This window comes from Protopterus annectens, chromosome 5.part0 (assembly GCF_019279795.1).
Source record: "Protopterus annectens isolate FY-2018-M chromosome 5.part0, PAN1.0, whole genome shotgun sequence".
Taxonomy (NCBI): Eukaryota; Metazoa; Chordata; order Ceratodontiformes; family Protopteridae; genus Protopterus; species Protopterus annectens.
The window spans coordinates 1,128,196,168-1,128,221,753 of NC_056735.1; the positions used below are offsets into that span (position 1 = coordinate 1,128,196,168).

At 44.9% G+C, this 25,586-nt stretch overlaps 1 protein-coding gene across 2 annotated transcripts in view; it reads left to right on the forward strand.

Moving 5' to 3' along the window:
* Positions 1-25,586, forward strand: part of EIF5B (eukaryotic translation initiation factor 5B) — a 3,606,765-nt gene that overhangs the window by 2,690,501 nt on the left and 890,678 nt on the right. For both annotated transcript variants that reach the window (XM_044070982.1, XM_044070983.1), the window contains one exon: positions 16,798-16,929. In XM_044070982.1, coding sequence (XP_043926917.1) covers positions 16,798-16,929 — 132 coding nt within the window. The remainder of the gene's footprint in view (positions 1-16,797; positions 16,930-25,586) is intronic.

Genomic DNA, 25,586 nt, shown 5'->3' on the forward strand with positions numbered 1-25,586 from the left:
CGCACTCCCCACCAAGTACAAATATGGCTCTGTCATTGTCCAATTTGGTGTGAATGACCTGAGATATACCTCCCTAGACTACATGAAAAGAGACATGGTGGAGCTCTCCGATCTTGTAGCTCAGACAGGTATGACCCTAGCCCTGAATAGCATCCTGCCATCACCCAGAATGGTACCACAATACCAAGGACAAAATGATTGATATCAACAATTGGCTAAGCTTCTGGTGTCATTCTAAGGGGATCCAGTATCTGTCTGCCTGGGATGACATGATCGACAGACCACGATGCTTTGCCACAGATGACCTGCACCTGTCTCCCTTGGGATTCCGGATAGTGGCTAAGGCTCTTGCCACCCCTATAGTGCCTTTTTTTTAGGCAAAGTTCAAATGGCAAATTCACCACCGTAACAGGTACAAGGAAGCAAAATCTGAGGGTAATGCTACTCCATGCTAGAAGTCTAAACCTCAAAATGCATTCACTCGAAGCACTCCTTAAAATGGAGAACATTGACATCTGTGCAGTGACAGAGTCCTGGTTCAAGGCTCCAGAGAGCACCCCTGCATTACCAGGCTATAATTCATACCACACCTTTCAGCCACCTAACCTGGACCGAAACACTAAAGGCGGAGGCGTATCCATATTCATTAAGGATATCCAAACCTTCAGGCTAGTTGCTCAGCATAATGCATCCTAGATTTTCCAAGTGCAACTAACTCTGAGCAAGACCGCAATCCAAATTGTAACTTGCTACAGATCCCCCACCATGCCCCAGGATTCCCACTCATTTCTTAATGTCACTGAAAATATTAGGATACAACCCAACACCCTAATAATGGGCAATTTCAACTACCCCACCATTAATTGGAAAAACTACTCATACCAACCCTTTTGCTCAACGTTTTCTGGAATTCATAAATTCCAACGCCTTGGATCAACTTATCCACATCCCCACTAGGGGCAGCAGTGTCCTAAACCTGGTCATTACCAACATAGGCGACCGGTGTTCCACACCAGAGGGTCAGTTCCTTGTCGGTCAGATCCGACCACAAGCTAATCACCGTAGACATCCACATCTCACTCCCCACCCCCCATGAGGGAAACCACCGTAAAAATTTTCTCCAAAGCCAACTTCACGCTTCTTAAGACAGAAGTGGCAAACTTCGCGACACCCATGCAGACACACAATAGAAGTACGACTGCTGAATCCTTCACAAATGCACTTTATAAGCACTTGTACAAGTGCATGGATCATGATGTCCTTCAAGGATGCATCTGCAGTCCTTACAAATGTGATGTCCTGTCGTCAGGCAGCCCTTCGGTCGGCCGGATTCCAAAGTCTGGGTCTGGCCTCGGCTGGTGTCGCACTTCACCCGACGTCATAGCTGCAGTTATTCGGGTATAAAGGCATCAGCCGACGCCATTTTCCTCAGTCTTTCTTGCCGCGTGGCGCCCGAAGCAGAAGCTGTTCGCAAGTGCCGGTCGGTCAGAACCAGAGATTACTACCGAATACTACTACCGAAGACTTCTAAAAAGCTAAGTACCCCGTTGGGGACTCTTTCTTGCCTCAGCCGATGTCAGAAAAAGTGAATAACTGTTTAACTTGTGGGAAACAAATACCTCATAAAGATTTCCACTCTTACTGCTTACCTTGTTTAGGCCCAGACCACGACGTAGCAGCTTGTCTAGCCTGTGCTTCTTTTAACCGGCGGACGCTTAGACGTCGGTCGGAATTTGCTGAAGAGTTTTTCGGCTCCGATTTTGCTTATATCATGCCGTCGGATCCTCCGACTACGCAAATATCTAAAAAGCGCAAGGAAAAGGACCGACACTCGCGGTCCGCAGTTTCGGCCGAAACCGCGGTTAAGCCAACCGCGAGTGTCTCTGTTTCGGCTGAAACCGAGCAAGCGGTTCTTCCTTCAGCCGAAAACTTACCTTCTACCGAGGCCTCTTCCAACCTGGTGGAATCGGCTTCTGAAATCCCACCTGCTGTTGCAGTTTCTCAGGAATTATCTTTCACGATTCCCTTGGATATTTCAACCCCTGCACGTGGAGCTGCTAGGCCACCTGCAGCCGTGTCTATTAAGGCCTTTGCCAGGGCTAAAGCAGCTAAAGCTACTAAATCTGTGCCTGCTAAGACCCCCTCTCACAGGCCTAGCTCTAGTTCACAAATGCTTAGTTTAGCAGAGGATCTCATTTCTTTAATCCGGGGATCCCAACCTCAACCAGACAGGGCCTCTCTCCCACCTCCAGAGAAGAGGCCTAGAGCAGAGCCCCCGAGCCAGTTTCTACAGATGATTCCTCTGATGATTCAGATATTACAGACCCTCCAGAGGCTCCTTTCTCCCCTTATGAAGACTCTGATGCTGAAGAGTCCATCCCTTCTGCCTCTCCGCCTGAGGAATTTTCCTTTGGGGAAACCTTGCATGCTATGAGGGAACAATTTCAGTGGCAGGGCCAGGATTTTTCAGACTCCAGAAAAAGGCTTAGAACCTTTCTGCATTTACCACAACATAGGCCTTTAGCCATACCTCCAGTTCTTTCTGTTGTAGATGATGCATTTAATGATGCTTGTACTGCTCCTGATTCTCTTCCTCCGGCCCCTGCTAAGCCCGATAGGTACTACAGGGTCCCGGACACGCATAACCATTTGTATAAGGCTCCTTTTGCAGATCCCGAGACTATCTCCCAAGGACCTAAGGCTGTAGCAGCTACCTCTGCCAAAAACACCCTCCCCTCTGAAAGGGAATCCAGGTCTTTAGAGAGATGGGGTAAAAAAGTTTACACTTCTGCTACTCTTTCAGCTAGGGCCTTGAACTGTCAATTTCACATGATCCAGTATCAAGAATTTATGCTAGACCAGTTAACCAAAAAGCTGTCCTCGGATGAACCATTAGACAAAAAATCTGTTCAGGAAATGGTACATAACATTCAACAAGTCAGTAACCATTCTTTAAAATGCGGCTATGATGCACTGGAGGCTTCCTTTAGATCAGCCATGACTGGCACAGTTATCAGAAGGCATGCATGGTTAAAAGAGCAGGCCTTACCAGACCATGTCAAATCAAAACTATTAGATGCTCCCATGGATAAGATCAATTTGTTTGGCTCTCCTGCACAACAGGTGCTGAAGAAGATGGAAGAGAAGGCAAAATCTGTCCAAACAGTGAAAGATTTCTTACAGGTCCAACCTCCCAGGTTTAGCAGGAATTGGCCCTCCAAGAATTGGTCCTTTCCAGACTCCTCCAGAACTCAGAGAGGCAGGAATAGGCGTTCAAGAGGCAGAAGCCAATCCAGGGGTGCCTACAGGGGACGCCAGTGGCAGGGTAACAACCAGCGAGGTACAGCCACAGACACAGCCACCACCGCAACTACAGGACAATCACAGTGACTTGGCTCTGGCACCGCCTACCAGGGAACAACTAGAAGCACCCTTAGGCGGGAAGCTAGCCTTATTTTCAACAAACTGGCATTACATCACAAGAGACAAGTGGATTTTGCAGACAATAGACCAAGGTTACAGGTTTCACTTCCATACTCTACCAGGGAAGAGAGGAATGCCAAACCTACCTCCAAATCAATGGGCAGAAGCTCTGAAACAAATATCTCAATTATTAAGGATGAGAGCTGTGGAAAAGGTACCATCTATGGAGCAAGGAAAGGAATTCTACTCCAGACTCTTCCTGGTACCAAGAAAAGAGAGCAAATGGAGGCCTATTCTCGACCTGTCCGCTTTAAACACATTCCTCATTGTTCCAAAATTTAAAATGCTGACTCTACAGCAGCTTCTTCCCATGCTGGGCAAGGAGTCTTGGCTGGTAACTCTAGATCTCAAGGAGGCATACCTGCACGTCCCCATATGACCAAATTGCAGAATATACCTCAGATTTCTTGCAGGATCAGAGCATTATCAATTCTCAGCATTGCCCTTTGGCTTATCTACTACGCCCAGAGTGTTCACGAAATGCCTGGCATCAGTAATTGCTCATTGCAGGCTTCAGGGAATCCAAATCTACCCTTACCTGGACGACTGCCTGATACAAGCGGACAACAAAAACAAGCTAGCAGAAGACTTGGAAAGGGTCATTTACCTACTACAAGCCCTGGGATATACAGTCAATATCAAAAAGTCAAGGCTGATACCATCCCAAAGGATAACCTTTTTGGGTGCAGAGCTGGACACATCAAAACAAATGGCATTCCTAACAGTAGAAAAACAGGAGCAACTACCTCTCTACTTCTTGGCATTAACAAAGCAGAACCATCTAACAGCAAGAAAAGTCCTACAAGCCTTGGGCTTCATGGCATCCTGCATAATATTGGTCCCACATGCCAGACTGCATATGAGAAAGTTACAGTGGTACCTAAGGAATTTATGGTCTCAACACAAGCACAGCCTAGAAACACAAATTCCAATAATTCCATGCCTGAAGCAAGAATTCCAATGGTGGGCTCAGGCCTGTCAATCAAACACAGGATTGCCCTTCCACAGGACTCATCCAAGCCAAACCATCACGACGGACGCCTCAGACCTCGGTTGGGGGGCCCACATGCTAGACAAGTGCATACAAGGTTTATGGACTCAAGACCAGCTGCACCTACACATAAATCTAAAGGAAATGCTGGCAGTAAAACTGGCAATTCAGACATTCAGACCATTTCTCCGACAAGGTCAATTGATGATAAGGACAGACAACACCACAGTTATGTGGTACATCAACAAACAGGGAGGCACACATTCGTACCCTCTATGCCGGATGGCAATGGACCTCTGGAATGTGGCCCTGACCTACAACATTCAGTTACAAGCAATTTTTGTACCAGGAAAAGAAAACATTCTAGCAGACATACTAAGCAGGACTACCACGGATGCCCACGAATGGATGCTGCATCCGGACATCTTCAAAACCATTACAAGAAAATGGGGACTCCCAGAAATAGACTTATTTGCATCCCCACGCAATCACCAGCTAAAGAAATTCTGCACAAGGACGTACCACCCACTTGCTTGGAAGGTGGACTCCCTATCTTTCATTTGGAAAAACCTGACAGCATATGCATTCCCACCACTTCCTTTGATGCACAAGGTGCTATTGAAGATCAAAGAGGATCGTCCAAGGATCATTCTGATAGCTCCAGACTGGCCAAGACAACATTGGTACCCATTACTGAGGAGCATGTCTCGGGAACAAATATGGCCCCTACCCTGGTTCCCTTGCTGTTAACACAGAACAACTACAACATCCTGCATCCAAACCTGAAAACTCTGCAGCTGACTGCCTGGAACATTGCATAAGACCAATTAACCCAAATTTATCCCAAAGGGTTAAAGACATTATCCTGGAGGCTCGCAGACCCTCAACAAGGAAAAATTATTCGGCAAAATGGAAAAGATATCTCATTTGGAGTGCTGCAAAAGGAGAAGATGTGTCACTGGTAAACATAGCCAACATCCTGGAATACTTGGCAGAGCTCTTCCACAAAGGCCTGTCCTATTCTTCCATTAAGATTCATGCATCGGCTATTTCAGCAGAATACGACTTGGATCCTCCAGTCTTCTCACATCCTCTACTCAGGCAATTTCTGAGAGGAGTTAAAAATGTAAAACCTCCTAGGAAGCCACCATTGCCAGCATGGGACTTGAACTTTGTGCTAGAAAAATTGACACTTCCTCCTTTCGAACCAGCAGCAACAGCAGAATTACAATACTTATCATGGAAAACTGCTTTCCTGCTGGCAATCACTTCAGCAAGAAGGGTTTCTGAGCTACAGGCATTAATGGCAGTACAACCCTTCCTGATCTTCCATCAAGATAGAGTGTCCATGAGAACAAATCCTACTTTTATGCCTAAGGTGGTCTCCAGAGTATCTTTAAATCAGGCTATCCACCTACCTACATTCTTCCCCAACCCGCAGAACAGGGGAGAAAGACTGTTGCATACCTTGGATGTACATAGACAATTACGCTACTACCTGGACAGAACCAAGTGCAATAGAAAGACTGACCAGCTACTGGTAGCATATGCAACAGGAATGGAAGGAAAAGCAATTTCAAAACAGACAATCTCCAAGTGGATAGGAAATTGCATTAGATTTTGTTACTCCTACCATGGAAAGAAAACTCCAGAAAACATCAGGCCTCACTCTACAAGGGCTACAGCCACTACCACAGCTTTCCTACGAGGCTACCAAGGACATTTTAGAGGCTGCCACTTGGAGCTCCATGCATACATTTGCCAAGCATTACAATTTACCTTTATACTCTAGATCCCGAGCAGGTTTTGCCACTGCTGTTTTGCAAGGGATCTTAACTACACCATAACTTTATTTTGCCTCCTCCCCCAGTTTGGCTATGGTATTCTACCCATTTGTAAGGACTGCAGATGCATCCTTGAAGGACATAGTACAGTTTTGTACCTACCATAAATGTAGATGTCCGATAAGAATGCATCTGCAGTCAGGATTACCCACCCGCCTTTCCCCTCTGTGGTACTCCTAGGGTATTTGCCCATCTTATAGATAGCTGGGGGAATCTATTATGGTGTATTTGTTTGTATATATGTACATACATGCTTATTTTTTGTGTTTGCTCTCTGCTATTTGGAATCATTGGCATTTCTCCAAATTTAGCCTTCCTAGAGGGCACCTGACATCTGGGGCAAGAAACACTGAGGAAAATGGCGTCGGCTGATGCCTTTATACCCGAATAACTGCAGCTATGACGTCGGGTGAAGTGCGACACCAGCCGAGGCCAGACCCAGACTTTGGAATCCGGCCGACCGAAGGGCTGCCTGACGACAGGACAACCCATTTGTAAGGACTGCAGATGCATTCCTGTCGGACATCTACATTTATGGTAGGTACAAAACTGTACTTTTTCCCTAACAGAACCAAGATGCTATCCTCCAAAAAAGGAAGCCAATCTGGTGGACCCCAGCCATAAACAAACTCTACAACAGAAGAAAGAAACTTGCAAAAGAGAGTAAAATCCCATGATTGGAGAAACCTTCCTGGTCAGCCTCAGTAAGAAGCTGAGATCCCTCATAAAATCCTCCAAAGCTAGTTATGAAAACAATCGCCATCATTTCTAAAGACAATCACAAAGCATTCTATAGCTATGTCAAGAATCTCAATGGCAACACTCAGATCTGCTCTGAGTAACAGAACAATGGCGCTAAATATAGAGAACCAGCTGATTGCCACCATCCTGGTGGATAGGTTCAGTGCTAACTTTACTCCCCCCTCACCCCCTTATGGGCCTATCTCTATACCGGAAGAATGCAAAGTTCCTGTAATCACAGCTGCACAGGTAAAAAACATACTCTCCAAAGCCAAGAACACAGCATCCATGGGACCAGACAACATCCCAGGCTGCATTCTACATGAACTGCAGAATGAACTGACACCCCACTTAAGCACCATATTCATTCATAGCCTCACCTCAGGCTTTGTGCCCTCTGAATGCCGCCAGCGACTGTTGTCCCACTCGACAAAGGGGGAGCTACCACAGACCCCGGGAACTACCACCCCATTAGCCTAACAAGCCTGGTCTGCAAGGCCATGAAACGTATCATCATGGAACTTACAAAGACATTGGTAGTTTCCAAACTCTGGAACCCACCCAGTTCGAGTTTGTAAAAGGCAGAGCACATCTCCTAAACCTGATGGACTTCTTTGTAGCAGTCACCAAAGCATAGATGAGGGTAAAGTAGTTCACACAGCCTATCTAGATCTCGCCAAGGCTTTCAACACCATCCCCCACTCTGGAATTATAGATAAACTCACTAATCTAGGTATAAATCCCTATGTCACAAGATGGATTGCCAACTGGCTCACTGACAACCCACAGTGTGAAGGTAGCAGACTCCAAGTCGGACTTCAGACCAGTAACAAGTGGAGTACCGCAGGGTTCAGTCCTGGGTTCTCTCCTGTTTGGTATCTACTTCTCTGAAATACAGGCTAACACAGAAGGTCTTTCGCTAATGAAGTTCGCAGATGACTGCAAACTAGGAGCCATAATCGAAACTCCTAACGATGTGAACATTCTACAAAAGGGCCTTACAGAGACAGAAGATGCCTGGTGTCAAAGCCATGGCCTCAAGCTCAATGCCAAAAAGTGCATTGTCATCCCCTTTGGTAAAAACTCTGTACCCATGAGCTACCACATAGGTGGTAATCTACTTAACACCGAAAGTGTGATAAGAGACCTTGGGAGACAGGTGGACAGTAGTCTCGCCTTTGATAAACACATTGCCACAGTAGTCAGGAAATCCTTCTGCATGGCACAAAATGTTTCTCATCCAGGAAAAAAGAGGTCATTGTTTCCCTCTACTCGTCACTCATTAGACCCATTATAGACTACAAAAGCCCTTTTTGGTATGTACCTCACAAGACATCTACAACAACTGGAAAAGCCGTAGAAATACTTACAAAGAGGATTATCGGCCTCAAACAGATGCCCTACGCAGACCGTCTCAAACTCCATCTTTACACCATCGCATATCTCCTACTCAGAGGCAATCTCTGCCTAACATACAAAGCTATGTCAAACCCAGAGCTGTTCGACATGCTCCACTTAAAGAAATCCCAATCTCTCTGAGCTACACGCTCTAGGGACCTAAACCTTGTCACCACAATAAACAGAACATGCTGCAGGGATAGGTTCCTGTCCCAGAGACTTCCCATACTCTGGAACAGACTACCTATCTATATCAAACAAAGCTCCTCATTAGCACTCTTCAAGAAAAATCTTTGTGATTGGATGGGAAATAGGAAATTCACCCCGGGGATTACTTCTGTGGCTCTGCTTGACAGGGGCACAGGAAAATAATTTTCTTGGGTGACAAAAAACCAAGGTACCTTTTTGGCTAGGCTTATATAGGCCCTAGGGCCAATAGCCTTGTACCTACTTATGAACCTGTGTGTATACTTCACAGAATTGCAGATCAAAACTAAAGGGTTGTAGCTGACCAAGTTTGCAGATGACTGCAAACTAGGTGCAGTCATTGAATCCCCAAATTAATGTCAGTGTACTTAAGGAGGGTCTCACACAGACCAGCAACTAGCGTATTAGTCACGGTCTCAAACTGAATGCATAGAAATGCGTCGTCATTCCCTTTGGCACAAAGTGTCCTTTCACATTGTCAAGTCAATAACAATACCCCAAGTACCCATGAAGTGGTAAGGGACCTGGGGATCACAGGTTGACAGCGACTTAAACTTTGACCACCAAGTGTCTACTATTGTAAGGAAAGATTTCTGTGCAGCTCACTTTATTAATAAATGCATCGTCTCGAGAGCAAAAGAAGTTATAGCCCCCCTGTACTCCGCACTTATCCAGCTCATAATTGAGTACAGCTCCCCATTCAGTATGTACTGTACTAAGCACCTACAGCAATTGTAGAGACCTCAGAGGTTTTTAACATAGATCAAATTCCTCCAGCATGTGCCTTACACAGACAGACTAAAATCCCTGTCACTGTACTCCGTATCGTATAGACGCTTAGGGGACCTGCAAAACAATTCAATTCCCAGACCTAATGAACCTATTGCATATCCATAAATCAAATGGGTCTAGGGCTACCAGATATAGGGACATAAACATGGCCTGAGACTGAAGTAGGACTTGCTGGAGGGACAGATTTATCTCCCAGCAACTGCCATGTCTTCGGAACAGGCTATTAATTCATGTGAAACGGAGCACCTCTATGACACTGTTCAAGAGGAAACTGTATGAGTGGATGGGGCACCATAAATTCTTACCAGGGATAATGCCCACAACTCTCCTGGACATGGCAGTCATCACTAAATGTAATCTTTGGTATTGACTCGTGCTTCTGTGGTATTACATTGGGTTGAAATGGCTAGGCTTAAAATGACCTCCGTCAGTAGTCTAGTAATCTGCTGTGATCCTATAAGTTTATAGTGCTAGTCATGACAACTTACACAATGAACACTGGTAACATGCAAGTGAGAACAAGATAAGTTATGCAGGTGCATGTACAGTAAAGGATATGCATGTATGCATGAAAGAAAAGCTCAGTATGGATTAGAAGATGTGTAAGGAGATTCTAGATAGCTGTTTTCCTCCAATATTGTATATTGAGTTTGCATAGAGCTAGGTAGGCAAGGATTGAAAAATTTAGTTTGAAGAGGGTTTGGAGTTTGGGAGGAAAACAAAGATGCCTGCTTATAAACCATCCAGTGTAGGGCAATAGTGTGGGTGGCGTATGAGTTGTCTTAATTTCTTGTAAATGAGAATGTTGGAGTAACGGCTACATCATAGTGTCAGTTTCTTGTCACAATGCAAGGATACTGCAGTCTGTGGAACTTTGGTTTCTCTGCAAGTTTGGGAGGGACCTTTCACTTTGCAGTTTAAACGTGAGCATGTCTAGTTTAGTTCACTGGATTTAAGAACATCATGCATGGTCTGTATCTCTTGTTGATCCTAAAGATTTTGCCATGTTTGCATTTAGTTTATCTGTGGCATACTGTATTTTTCTGAGTTGTGACAGTAGCCTCTTAGCATTGCAACATTTAAAGTGCCTTTTTATAAGTTAATCATTTTTGTATTAAGTTTGTATCTACATTTTGATATCAAGTTTGTTAAATCTCTTTTCCATGCATTGGTGTGTTTTCTTGCTGCCTGATTGAACCTGCTTTGTTGAAGAGTTGATGTGCTGATTTCAATAGAAGACTGCATCATATTTCATTTCCCTTGACATTTATCAAATTTGCCAGTCATTGCATGTCTCAGGCTGTTTTTCTTTCCTTTATTCTGTTTCATTAAGTTGTAAATGTTAACTACCGTACCTTATTTGGTGGTGATCTGTACCTGAAGAGTGTACTAACATACATTTGTGTTGAAATTAAATTGTCTGTCTTGAATCCAAGCATTCTGTTACCTGGAACATTTTTAGTGTCAGATTACCTTCTCTCCTCCTTCCTATGGGTACTATCTTTTCTTGCCTAGCTTGTGACAGCTTGGTCTAAGAAATCTTACCTGATGTCCTTCAAGAATGCAACTGCAGTCATAACATATGGGTTGTCCTGCCTCAGGCAGCCCTCGGTCGGCCGGATTCCAAAGTCAGGGTCCGACATCGGCTGATGTCGCATTTCTCTCCGACGTCAGAGCAGCTGGAGTACATAAGCATCAGCCGACGCCATTTTCTTCAGTCTTTCTTGCCGCGCGGTGCCCGAAGCAGAAGCAGTTCGCAAGTGCCGGTCGGTCAGCTCCTGTATTCTTGAATCGAAGTCATCAAAAAGCTAAGTACCCCGTTGGGGACCTTTCTTGCCTCAGCCGATGTCAGAAATTACTGAAAAAGTTAACAATTGTCTGTCTTGTGGTAAACAAAATACCTCATAAGGATTTCCACTCTTTCTGTCTTCCTTGCCTTGGCCCAGACCACGACGTCTCGGCCTGTGTCGCCTGTGCTCGCTTCAATAAGCTCACTCTTAGGCGCCGGGCGGAGTTCGCTGAAGACTTTTTCGGCGATAAATTTGCTTATACAATGCCGTCTGAACCTCCGACATCGCAGACTCCTAAGAAACGAAAAGACCGGGACCGACATCCTCGGCCCGCGTCCTCCACCGACTCCACGACAAAACCTACCGCGAGTGCTCCGGTTCCACCTGAGACTGTTATTTCACCGCTCCGAACCGAAGACACCGCTTTACCGACACCTCCGATACCGGAGGCCACACCGACGCCAGTTATAGATTTTCCTCCGGATACTGAATCCGAGGAAATGCCCGAGACCATTGCTGTAGATAAGGTCACTCCTGCACGTGGAGCTGCTAGGCCTCCTATGGCCATGTCTATTAAGGCCTACACACGTGCTAAGGCAGCCAGCAAGACCAAGCACCTTACTGTTAAGGCCTTACCTCAGCCTACTCCTGAAACACAAATCATGACTATGGCCGCAGACGTAATTTCCATGATTAGAGGTTCACAGGCCCATCCTGAGAGAGGATCCCAGCCTCCTCCTGATAAGAGGCCCCGGGTTGAACCCTCTGACACTACCCCTTCAGATGAAGATTCTGAGGACTCTGTTCACTCCGATGGCCAGGAAGAGCCCTTCTAGACCTATGAGGACTTGGATGCAGAGGATTCCATCCCCTTGGCCTCCCCTCCTGAGGATATTTCTTTTGGGTAAGTTCTGCATACCATGAGGGAACATTTTAAGTGGCAAGGCCAGGAATATTCTGATTCCAGAAAGCGCCTTCGAACCTTCCTTAAAAAGCCCCAACACAGGTCCCTGGCTATACCTCCTGTGCTTGATGTTTTGGATGACCTATACTCTGACTCCAGTGTTACCCCGGATACTCTTCCTCCTGCCCCAGCCAAGCCAGACAGATATTATAGGGTCCCAGAAACACATTCTCATTTCTTTAGGGCCCATGCTGTTGATTTAGAAACTATTTCTCAGGGACCTAAAGGGGTTTCAGCATCCACCTCCAAAAATCCCTTGCCTTCCAACAGGGAAGCTAGGTCATTAGAGAGATGGGGTAAAAAGGTCTACACCTCCACTACTTTATCTATGAGAGCTCTGAATTGCCTCTTTCATATGTTTCAATATCAGGATTACCTGTTAGATGATTTACAAAAAACATTGGCCTCTCCTGAACCTTTAGACAGGAAGTCTTTGCAGGAAGCTGTACACAATTCTCAGCAAGTCAGCAATCACTTTCTGCAGTGTGGATATGATGCATTGGAAGCTTCATGTAGGGCAGCTATGACAGGGGCGGTCATTCGTAGACATGCATGGTTAAAAGAACAACCTCTACCAGATCATGTTAAGGCAAAACTTCTTGATGCACCTTTGGAAAAGAACAAGCTTTTTGGTACTAATGCTAAAGATGTGTTAAAGTCCATCGAGGAAAAAGAAAAATAAGTTCAGACGGTCAAAGATTTCCTCCAGGTTCAACCACCCAGATTCAGCAGGAATTGGCCTTCCAAAAACTGGTCCTTTCCTAATCCTGAAAGATTTCAAAGGGGTAAAAACAGGCGTGGCCGAGGAAGAGGACAATACAGAGGTTCTTACAGGGGACGACAATGACAACCAGCAAACCAAAGAAGTGACACAGGGGTCTCCCCTGCCCCACAGGGACAATCTCAATGACTTTCCTCTACTTCCGCTGACCAAGGAGCAAATAGAAGCTCCCTTGGGCGGAAAATTATCTCTGTTTTCAGACAATTGGCACAGATTGACAAAGGACAAATGGATTTTGGACATTATAGACCAAGGTTACAGGTTCCACTTTCATACCTTACCAAGAAAACAAGGCATGCCAAACCTACCACAAAACCAGAGGGCAGAGGCTATCAAGCAAATTTCTCTGCTTGCTCAGATCAAAGCAATAGAAAGAGTTCCACAACAAGAACAAGGCCAGGGGTTTTACTCAAGACTGTTCCTTGTTCCAAGAAAAGAAACTCAATGGAGACCAATACTGGATTTGTCCGCATTAAACACTTTCCTCATAGTACCAAAGTTCAAAATGCTGACTCTACAGTAACTCCTTCCCATGCTGGGCAAGGGGTCTTGGCTGATTTCTCTGGACCTCAAGGAGGCATACCTGCATGTCCCTATCAGACACAGCTGCAGAAGATACCTCGGATTTCTTGCAGGGCCAGAGCATTATCAATTCTCAGCATTGCCATTTGGCTTATCTACTGCGCCCAGAGTATTTACAAAATGCCTGGCTTCAGTAATTGCTCATTGCAGGCTCCAGGGGATCCAAATTTACCCATACCTGGACGACTGCCTCATACAAGCGGACGACAAATTGATTTTGACAAAAAACTTGAACTATGTCATACAGTTGCTACAGGCTCTGGGATACACAGTCAACTTCCAAAAGTCAAGACTTCAGCCATCCCAGCAAATAACCTTCTTAGGAGCCAATCTAGACACAGCCTCTCAAATGGCTTACCTGACAGAAGACAAGCAAGAGAAGTTAACTCATTATTTCAAAGGTTTGGCAAAACTCACCCAGATGACTGCAAGGGGATTCCTACAGGCCCTGGGTTACATGGCATCCTGCATTCTCCTGGTTCCATTAGCAAGACTACACATGAGAAAGCTTCAATGGTACCTAAAAAGCCTATGGTCTCAGCACAGCAACAACCTAGAGACAACCATACCGCTCATTCCCTGCCTACAAAAGGAATTCCTATGGTGGGCCTCTGTAAGCCAGGCAAACACAGGTATGTCATTCAAAAAACCTCAGATAACACAGACCATGACCACAGACGCCTCAGACCTTGGATGGGGGGCGCACATGGAGGGCAGATGTATACAAGGACAATGGTCTCCAAAGGAAACACATCTGCATATAAACCAAAAGGAAATGCTGGCAGTAATGCATGCCATCGAGGCCTTTCGACAACAACTTCAGCAAGGCCATCTACTGATACGGACAGACAACACCACTGTGATGTGGTACATAAACAAGCAAGGGGGCACCCATTCCTACCCCCTTTGCAGACTGACAATGAATCTTTGGGAAAAGTCACTGAGCGTAAACATACAGCTGCAGTCCCAGTTTGTTCCAGGCAAAGACAATGTGCTGGCGGACAGCCTAAGCAGGAATTTCATAGATCCACACGAGTGGAGGTTACATCCGAAAATCTTCACGCAACTCACCTCGACATGGGGCAGGCCAGAAGTGGACCTATTTGCCTCCCACCTCAACCATCATCTACAAAAATTCTGTTCAAGGACATACCATCCACAAGCTTGGAAAATAGATGCTCTTTCATTCAACTGGAACTATCTAAAAATCTATGCATTCCCACCTCTGCCACTGATGACCACAGTATTGCTAAAGATCAAAGCAGAGAGGCCCAAGGGGATCCTAATAGCTCCAGACTGGCTAAGACAACACTGGTACCCACTACAATGGAGCGCATGTCACAACAAAAAGTGGGCCCTTCCCCAATGGCCCCTACTTTTGACTCAACACAACTTCAAAACAGTGCATCCAAACCTTCAGACACTGCAGCTAACAGCCTGGGAGATCCCATGAATAACCTCAATCTATCTCTCTCCAAGGAAGTTCAGCGGATATTAACAGAAGCTCGAAGACCATCCACCAGAAAGGTTTACTTAGCAAAATGGAAGAGATTCAGCATTTGGAATACCAGCAAGGGACATGATGCATCATTATTGAATATCCCACTCATCCTGGAATATTTGGCAGATATGCTACAGAATGGACTCTCATATTCTTCCATAAAGATACATGCTTCAGCTATCTCAGCTAGATATAACACTGATCCGCCTGTGTTTTCACATCCTTTGTTAAGGCAATTCCTCAGGGGAATCAAGAACATTAAGCCACCAAGAAAGGCTGCAGTGCCAGCTTGGGACCTCAACTTTGTCCTAGAAAAACTGACTCTACCTCCCTTTGAGCCAGCAGCTTCAGTGGACCTACAATTTTTATCATGGAAGACAGCTTTCCTGTTGGCAATTACCTCAGCAAGAAGGGTTTCGGAACTACAGGCCCTAATGGCAACACCACCGTTCGTAATCTTTCACAGAGACAGGGTCTCCTTAAGAACCAACCCTACTTTTATGCCAAAGGTGGTATCTAGGGTTTCTTTAAATCAAGCTATTCACCTGCTTACTTTCTTCCCCAATCCTGAGAGCAAAGGGGAAAGACTGTTGCATACCTTGGACATTCACAGACAACTTCGCTACTAACTGGACAGAACCAAGACCAGTAGGAAGTCTAACCAGCTTTTTGTAGCTTACGCCCCTGGAGTACAAGGAAAAGCAATTTCCAAACAGACTATTTCAAAATGGATTGGACATTGCATCAGATTTTGTTATTTGTTCCATGGGAAGAATGTTCCAGCCAATGTCAGACCACACTCCACCAGAGCTACAGCCACCTCTACAGCATTCTTAAGAGGGGTGCCTACAAAAGACATTCTAGAAGCTGCTACATGGAGCTCCATGCATACATTCTCCAAACACTACAATCTCCCTTTATATTCCAGATCCAGAGCAGGCTTTGCTTCGGCAGTCCTGCAGGGTTTGATTGCCACACCATCTCTTTCCTAGAGCATTCCTCCTCCCCCAGCTAAGCTATGGTATTCAACCCATATGTTATGACTGCAGTTGCATTCTTTAAGGACATAGTACAGTTTTGTACCTACCATAAATGTAGATGTCCGATAGATATGCAACTGCAGTCGGATTTTCCCTCCCTCCATACCCCTCTATGTCTTGGGTCCACTCCTATCCCTGTTTCTCTTAGCTGGGGATATCTGTTATGGTGTATCTGTTTATTGCTTACTTATTTGTCTGGAATCCTGTTTTTGTCTTCCAATTTGATTACAGCCTTCCTTGGAGGGCACCTGGCATCTGGGGCAAGAAACACTGAAGAAAATGGCGTTGGCTGATGCTTATGTACTCCAGCCGCTCTGACGTCGGAGAGAAATGCGACATCAGCCGACGTCGGACCCAGACTTTGGAATCCGGCTGACTGAGGGCTGCCTGAGGCAGGACAACCCATATGTTATGACTGCAGTTGCATATCTATCGGACATCTACATTTATGGTAGGTACAAAACTGTACTTTTCACCCCTATAGCAATCTAGTATGTTCTTAAGCATGTGGCTTACTTAAACTGGTATGTGAATTCATACAAATGCACTTTCAGCATGCAGAGATTGATTCTTGGGTTTTTTAGTACTTTTGAGGTTTTGAGTAAAATAATGACATGGAAAATAGAGCAAGTTAAATGCAAACTGAAAGATAATCTGCATGTTTACTGTTTTTCCCCTTCTAGAACCAGTATGAGAAGCACAAAGAAGTTTGGGCTGCTCAAGGTGTGAAAATTCTTGGCAAAGACTTAGAGAAGACTCTTGCTGGATTGCCACTGCTTGTGGCGTATAAAGATGATGAGATTCCTGTTCTTCGAGTAAGTGAATTTTGGTTAATGTGAGAATGCTAGCCAGTTAAACTGAAGTTTTGATCTGATGTTGTTAATCTTCATTCATTCCTTACTGATGGGTGTCGGTTCTGTCCTTGGAACCGAGTTGGCCTTTTGTAACAAGCTCGTGACAGCCAAAAAACTCTCAAGCTAAGCTTTTCACAACAATGCCCTTCCCCATGATACCTCTGATCTCGTTTGTCACATAGCCGTAAAGCCATGTCAAGCCTGCTCTCAAGCTAAGTATTTAGTTTTATTGAATATAACATTTTTTTTCAGAAGTTAACTTTACTTACGATTTAAATTTACTACTACTTTCTCATCAGCCTTTACCCACTTTCGCTTTTCTAGTGCACCCTTCCTTTTCCTTAATTGCCTTACTGTAATCTTTAGTACCATTGTTGGTACCACCCTTCCTCTTTACCCCTCTGTGGTAATATTTCATACCATAGTTGGTATTCTCTCTTCTGTAACCTTATTTCCTTTAAAAAAAAAAAAAAAAAGTTTTTTATTATTATTGTTCGTCCTTTCTGATTGATGTCTGAGAAAAAAGGACCCTCAGGTTGTAAACAGTGCTACAAATGTAGTCACAAAATGCCTAACAGTGGCTCGCATATATCGTGCATTTACTGTTTGGGAGTTCCACATTTGTCACTTCAGCCTCCTTGTTCCATTTGGCAAGGGTTCAGTTCCCAGACCCTTAATGAATGAAAAAATAAATTAATCTTGAAAGGCCTCCTTAAGACGCCTTTCTCAGAGGCTGTTTCTGCGTCGAAGGGCTCAACCCCTCCCAGAAAAGAGCACAAGGATCACAAAAAGAGACCTCATTCATTTCCTCCTCCTCCCTCTGATACAAAGGAGGAGGAACCAAGACCTAAAATACCAAAAATTACTCTTTCAGCTCCAGAGCGGAAACCAGCTTCCATGGCACTGTCCTGGGGTACAGTCGACAACTTTATCTTTGGCACCGACAACTTCCATGGCACTGACTCCACCTAAACCTCAATATTTGACTTCTGCACCTACTACGACACCAAGCCTAACTACTGCTTCGGTTCCAAGCTTGTAAACTCATGCTACACAGCTCTCTCAGACATTGGTGTCATTGGAAATCACTGCACAGACCTGATATTCTCCTTCACTTGATGCTTTTGTGAGGCAGCAATTTAGCCCTTTCCTAGAACAACCAGAATCACCATCCGGGATATCCACCAGATTGACCAGGAGCCTCTGAGCTGGACATGGTGCACCTTGTGGACCAGCTGCTTATAGCCACTGTAATTGCAAGACCTTCTAAGCCCCCACTCCCCATTGGATTGGGGCATCTGTCTCCACGTACTCCAGCTTACTCTCCTCCTTTGACCTCTTTGGAGGCTTCGAAGTATTTGGCACCAATGCCTTAATTGGTTCCCACACCGGTACCACTAGTGGATCTCACTGTAGCGCCGGAACCAACCCTTTGGTCTTCGACTCGTTCAGAGCCAGGCCATCTTCAAGTTCAGGACTTAACTGCGGGCTCCTCGGCTCTGGCATGGCTACGGCTTTTTCTACGGTGCCATCCATGATTCCAGGAACATTGTCGGTACCGTGTCCCCTTGAGGCTCCATCCTTGGGCTCGTCGGAGCGGGATGTGACCCCGGTTCCAGGCTCATATCCCTCTTCAAGCAGGCCAGCTTTCCAAGCGATGGCGAGAGCTCTTGCCTCTGCAAACAAGCCATCCGCATCAGAACCCCAGATGTGTCCTTCCTCTGAGCCTTAGCTAAAACAAGCCACTGCACTTGGGACTTCAAGCACAAGAGCCTCAGGATACCCTGCCACACAGGGTACCCTTTCTTCAGAGTCCTCCTCAGGAACCCCCACTGAAAAGGTACCATGCAAGTAAAAGTGCAAGAAGAAGCACGTAGACTCACCAGAACAGTCCCTTACAGAGTACATGGACTATGATGAAGGGGAGGGATCCCCACGGTCATCTCCAGATGATGTCTCATTTGGAGACATCCTGGAAATGTTAAGCAGATGGGTGACTGGAAGTCCACCAGTCCCTTTTCCGAGGAGTCCGTGTTCCTGCAGGATTTTCATGCTTGACCCTGTACCTCATCCCTGACCCCACCTGCAGATGAGCTTATTCAGCTTATCGTGCAGCGTGCCTGAAGTCCTGATACCATTGAACAGAGCCCAGGGTGGCTGGACAAAATTTGATCTCCCCCTGAGCAACACCCTCATTGGTCCAAGGGTCTTCCAGTAGATGCAATAGTGGCGGCGGCTGCCACCAAAAAGGAACTGGCCAAGGAGAGCAGACTGTCCATCTCCCAAACCGGGAGCCTCGGGCAGTGGAAAGACTAGGGAAGCGAGTTTTTGCTTCATCGACCTTTGCAGTTAAGTCTTCAAATTATCTGGCACATTTCACCAGGGTTGAAAGAGACTTAGTCAGTGAACTCTTTGATACCTTAGCAGGAGCTGGTTTTGACAAGGTCCATGACAAAGTTGCTTCGCATCTAGCAAACCTGGAATCCATATCCAGCTCCTCCATGTGTCTCATCTCTCATGCCACTGAAACAGCAGCGGGTTCAGGCATTCTCATGTGACGTCACGCTTGGATGTGCCTTTGTGACTTTGCGGATCCTTTTAAGTCTTCCTTCCTTAATGCTCCAGTTGAAGCATCCTCCCTTTGTGGCCCTAAATTAAAAGAGACCTTGGCCAGGTGTGAGAAGGACGGTAAGACCCTGTCTGCCATGGAGCTATGTTTTTCCACTCCTCAATGTCCATATTTTAGGAACCAAAGGAGCAGAAAGATGTGGCGCAAGAAATCACAGGGTCTTTTCCGTGACACACATGGCGAGTATACTTCCCGAGGCAGACGGGGTAACTCATCAGTAAGGCACCCAGGCGGGGGGGGGGGGGGTGGGTCAACGTAATAAGGGCTCCAGAGACTTTCTCCAGATAACCCTATTGGCACTCCTGAGGTGTGGCCAGATTGCTTTCCTCTGGAAGCAGTCGGTGGATGTTTTTCCTTCTGCCTTTTTGCCTGGCTAACAATAACAATGGATCTATGGGTGCAGCGGATTATAACCAGAGGTTATCATGTCCCTTTCATTCTTTATCCAAAATCACCACTCTAATTCCTGATCTCCCACCCAGTCAAAGGGAAACAGCAGTACTAGAAATTCAAAATCTGCTTCAAAGAAGAGTCCTCTAAACAGTCCCACCAGACCAAATAGGATCCGGATTCTTCTCAAGATTCTTCTTAGTGCCAAAGAAAATAGGGGACTGGAGACCAATTCTGGATCTCAGTATCTTGAACAAATTTGTCATACAAGAAAAATTCCGGATGGTGTCAGTTAACTCTATCCTTCCTTTATTGGAAAAGACGATTGGATGTGCTCAGTAGATCTTCAGGATGTGTATTACCACATAAAAATGGACAAGTGCTCTAGATGATTTCTTTGCTTCCGGCTAGGGGCCAATCATTTTCAGTTCCACACCTTGTCCTTCAGACTCTCTACAGCCCCCAGAGTTTTCACCAAGTGCATGGCAGTAGTAACAGCTCACTTAAGACTGCAAGGATTCCAGGTGTTTCCATCCCTAGGCAATTGGCTCCTCACCGCCCCCACCAAGTGTCTACTGGAGATAGCACTAAATAACACGTTCAGGATAGCAAAATCATTGGGAATTTCGATAAATTGGGGAAAGTGCAACCTGATTCCCTCAATCCTTAGAGTTTATAGGGGCCATCTTCAACACAAATGCCTGCCTAGTCTCTGTCCCAGACCTAAGCAGGCTAAGATCCCAATTAAGGGATCCCTCTTGATACTCTGTCAAAAATTAATCCCTGCTTGAACAGTGCTTCAGCTCATAGGACCTGTGACAGCTTCAGTTACCATAGTACCTTTAGCAAGACTACACATGAGGATTCCTACTAACTCAGTGGTATCCCTTACAACATCCTCTGTCCTTTCAAATAATGATAACCCAGCGATGCAAACAGGACTTAATGTGGTGGATGAAGCCAGACGAACAGCGATGGAGTCACCCCTTTTACCCAACACAGCCCAAGGCCACTGTCATTACAGACGCTTCCCTGGTAGGGTGGGGGGGCTTTTCCAGGGTAAGACGGTCCAATGTACTTGGTCAGACATAGAGGCCCAACTGCATATCAGTGTCCTGGAACTGAGGGTGGTGCTTCTAGTGTTGCAAGCCTTTCAACCTATCCTTCCATCGGGGATGATTGCTATCCACTCAGACATGTCAGTAGTCTGGTACATCAACAAACAAGGGGAAACCAAGTCCTACCCATTGTGTCGAGAAGCCACGAGAATTTGGCAGTGGGCAATAGCTTCCAACCGCTTTCTAATTGCAACGTGTATTCCTAGGAGCTCCAGTGTGATTGCAGACAAGCTGAGCAGATGGATCTTACTGCCTCATGAGTGATCCCTCAATCCTATTGTGGTGGCGAACATTTTCAGCCGCTGGGGCCAGCCTTGCTGCAACCTATTCTCATTTCCAGCAGACCATAAATACAGCAGCTGTTTTGCTCTAATCCCCCACAGGGGGAGTCCCCAAGGGACGCTCTAATCCACGAATAGCCCACAGGACTTCTGTATGCCTTTCCCCCCTTTCCCCAGTTTCTGAAGAAAGCCCTTTGTCTGAGAAGCAGAGTAATCATCATTGCCTGTTACTGGCCTCTACAAATTTGGTTCCCTTTCTTTTGGCCTCATCTAATATACCAACCTTGGATTCTGGATCCAACTCCAGAATTGATCTTGCACCAGCAAGGGTTGACTCACCTACACATTTCCAACCTTAAGCTGACAACTTGGTATCTCCACTTCCAGTAATAGCCTGGCAGAATAACCTTACCTCCTCAGTGCATGATATCTTACTGGCTTCACATAAACCATCCACCAGGAAAATTTTTCTCAGCAAGTGGAAAATGTTGGTTATTTGGTCTAGACAAAGACAAGTTGATCCTTGCTCAGCCCCAGTTGGTGTGGTTTTGGATTATTTATCAAATCTTTTTCAGTCAGGAGCAGCTGCCTCAACTATTCGAGTACATTTATCTGCCATTTCAAATTTCCACAGTGGGTTCCAAGACTAGGGATTAATCTGCCATCACCTTTGCAAAATTTTCTTAAAAGGCGTTTTGCAAATTAGACCACCTTTCAGAGAACCTTTTGAACCCTGGATTCTGACTTTAGTACTGCAGTCCCTAACATATTCCCCCTTCGAACATGCTTCCACTTGTGATCTTAAGTTCCTGTCCTGGAAATCCTTATTAATAGCTGTCACATCAGCCAGACGCATTTCAGAGCTCCACGCCTTGTGTATTAAACAACCTTGTATGGTATTTCATAAAGATGAGTATCACTCTGGACCAATCCTTTTTTTCTGCCTAAGGCTATCTCAGATTAGGCAGTGAACAAAACGATTGACCTTCCTGTATTTTTCCCCAAACTATTCAAACAAAGGGGAGTACTGCCTTCATTTATTAGATGTTCATCGAAACTGATGGCAGCAGCAGTAGTAGTGTCTTCTCACAGCAAGAGGTTCTCCGGTTCGATTCTTGGCTGGGGTACCTTCTGTGTGGTCTCTGCATGTTCTCCCTGTGTTCGTGTGGGTTTCCTCCAGGTGCTCCAGTTTCCTCCCATGTTGCAAAGACATGCATTTCTCCCCAGGCCTCTGCTGAAAATTGGCTTCATTCCAAGTCGGACTTTCCCGGTAAACAAATGTTAAATAAATTAAAAATAGAAATCTACATTTTTGTCTGGACAGAACAAAGTCAATACGTAAATCAGACCAATTGTTTGTATCCTATTCAGGCCCAAAACTGGGAAACAGTCTCAAAGGTAACCTTGTCCAAATGGCTCAGCGACTGTATTTCCTTGATTTACCAACGAAATAAAACTTCTGTACCTGGCAAAGTTAGAGAACATTCTACCAGGTCAATAGCAACTTCTGTCACCTTTCAAGCAAAAGCATCATTGAATGATATTTGTGCAGCTGCAACTTGGGCTACCCCTCATACCTTTATCACTCATTACAAATTTAATTTGGCCTTCAGAGGAAGAGCATCTTTTGCTTCAGTGGTACTCAGGAACATCCTTCCATAAGGGCCTCTCATGAATGAAGGTAGATGGGGACTCTGTCCCATCAGTAAGGAGTGAATGAAGATCAACAACATCGGATAAAGAAGTTATGTACCATAACGTTCCATCTGTGTTGTTCATTCACCCTCCTTCCTTCTCCAGAGGCTCCTGGATGGGGGATCAAATTGGATCGTATTCCTTTTTAGGGTTTCTGCTCAGAGACGGCCTATGCTTTACTTATAATACGCAAACTGGATGTGAGGTAACATGGGGAAGGGCATTGTGGGTAAAAGCTTAGCTCGAGAGTTTTTTGGCTGGCACGAGCTTGTTAAAAGGCAGAGACTGTTCTGAGGACTGAACCGACACCCATCAGTAATGAATGAAGATCAACAACACAGATGGAAAGTTATGGTAAGACATAACTTTTTTCATTCATGTGCTTTGCAGGTCTAATGTGTATTTGACACTGTGCACATATTGTCTGTTTTCAGGTAAAACAGAGGATGCTTACACTTCATTGAAGAACTCAGTATGAAAAAAACATACACATGAAGTACTACAGTTATTAGAATGAATTCCTGAATAGAGCAACCATTTAAGAACAGGCATATTTCATTAAAAAGTCAGGGAATGTAAAGTCTGTATGTGTTTTAACAATAAAGTAGATAAAAATGTGTTGTAATACTCAATCACCAGGTTATGAAGCATAGCTTTTCATGTGGCATTAACGGCTGTAGGTGATGATTACTGTTGATGTGACAACCTAACACCATGTTCAAAATGGAGAAAAGTGGGAGTTGATGCTAATTCAGTCATTTGTTTGCTGTGCACTCAGTAGAATTAAAACATTAGGTTGTATAAGGAAATGTTGAAGAAGGAAAATATGGATGTTTAAACAGTTGGTAAACATTAGAAAGTAAAAGTAGAAGATGCAAAGACAGGTTGCATTGGCAGAAGGAACGTAGAATATTAAAGCAAAAAATAAAAACATGTAGTTTAGAATGGGAAGGGTGAGCTAGAGCATGTATATCATTAAGCACAATGGAGTGCAGTGAATAGTGTATAGATAACTTGAGTCAGCTGAGACCTGCATGTGGGCAACTCTGAGGGGCTTTCAACCAAATCCTTCTGATAATGAAGCAGGCTGGGAATTTCTCCCTCCAATAGTGGAGCATGGCAGGGTTTAAATTACTGTCATATAAGCATCAGCGGTTTTGTCTCATCCTTAACTAAAGCGATAAAGGAAGAATCTGTGCAGATCCTAATTCATACTGATGGCCATAGGGATGCTTGATTTGGTTCTAGTTACCAAACAAGTTACCTTGCGCTGACATTTGTAATACATAAATCTTAGAAAATAATTTGTTGGCTTTGGGGCTAGGTGCTCACCCTCCCCACGCACACACTTGTGCACAGATTTCCAAATAGACAATTTTTAACTACCAGTGAGAGAGATTACAGTTAATAACCCATAAAGGAAAAGTACTGATATTACATTACATGTCTAACTTTACAATTTAAGTAATCAAACACATGACTTAAACAAGTTATCCTCACCCAGTTTGATGCACTCATTGTCCCTTTGTGGATGTATGTCAATTTGGTCCCCCACAGGTGCTGAATTAATCTTCATTTAATGAGGATTGAAGACCATGCTAGTGCTTCAGTTATATGGACAGTGAGGGGCTTGGAGGGAGAAACATACCCAGCTTATACGTGTTATGGTAGCAGATTATGGGATTTCTACTTTGTAGCTGCTGCCAGCTCCTGCTCAGTCATTTGGAGGTTGATAATGGAAGCCTGATTCCATAGGGCATCTCCATATTCTACATGACTTCAAGGTTGGGGGAATTAAGGGTATAAGAACCCAGTGGCCTTTTGTGCAGATAGACAAAGATAGTAAATTTTCCGTAGGCTACAGCTCCCTTCAGATGACGTAGTCATTTGGAGAGATCTTTGAGGCTTTTGAGGTCGTCATAAGACTGGGCTTCAGTTCCCATTCCTTTTCCCATAGGTACATAAATGTTTTTCAGAGGGAGGATGATGAGGAGAGTGGAGCCTTGGGTTCTGGCTTTAAAGATGTTGTGCACCAGTCACACTTAAAAATTTTAACTAAAATAAATTCACCCAATAGAGCAAGCTATTAAGGATACTAATGTTGTTCTGAAAACAACCATGTTCTGCCAGTACATTCCCCTATCAGGCAGATGCCCTGATGCATTTAGTTCTTAAACATTTCTCTTTTGTGATCCATCTGGTCCCACAGGTCTTGGAGAGCACAACATTTTGCCATCTTGCTTTCAGAAAGTCGAGCTTTGAATAGGCATATGTAAGTAGTTTACTTTGCAACAACCTCAACTACTCAATTCATTCATCCTTCATTTGTTGACCTCTGAACCTTGAACATGGGTATGTTGTGAAACCTCTGCATATGGCTTTGAGTGGGCATTCCTTCTGCTGATGCTTGGGCCAGGATCACATGCTGAGCTGTTTGCTTGCTTTGGATGGGCATGACTGAGGCTATCCTCTCTTAAAGAGGAGCTTGGAAATAACATTCTGGAC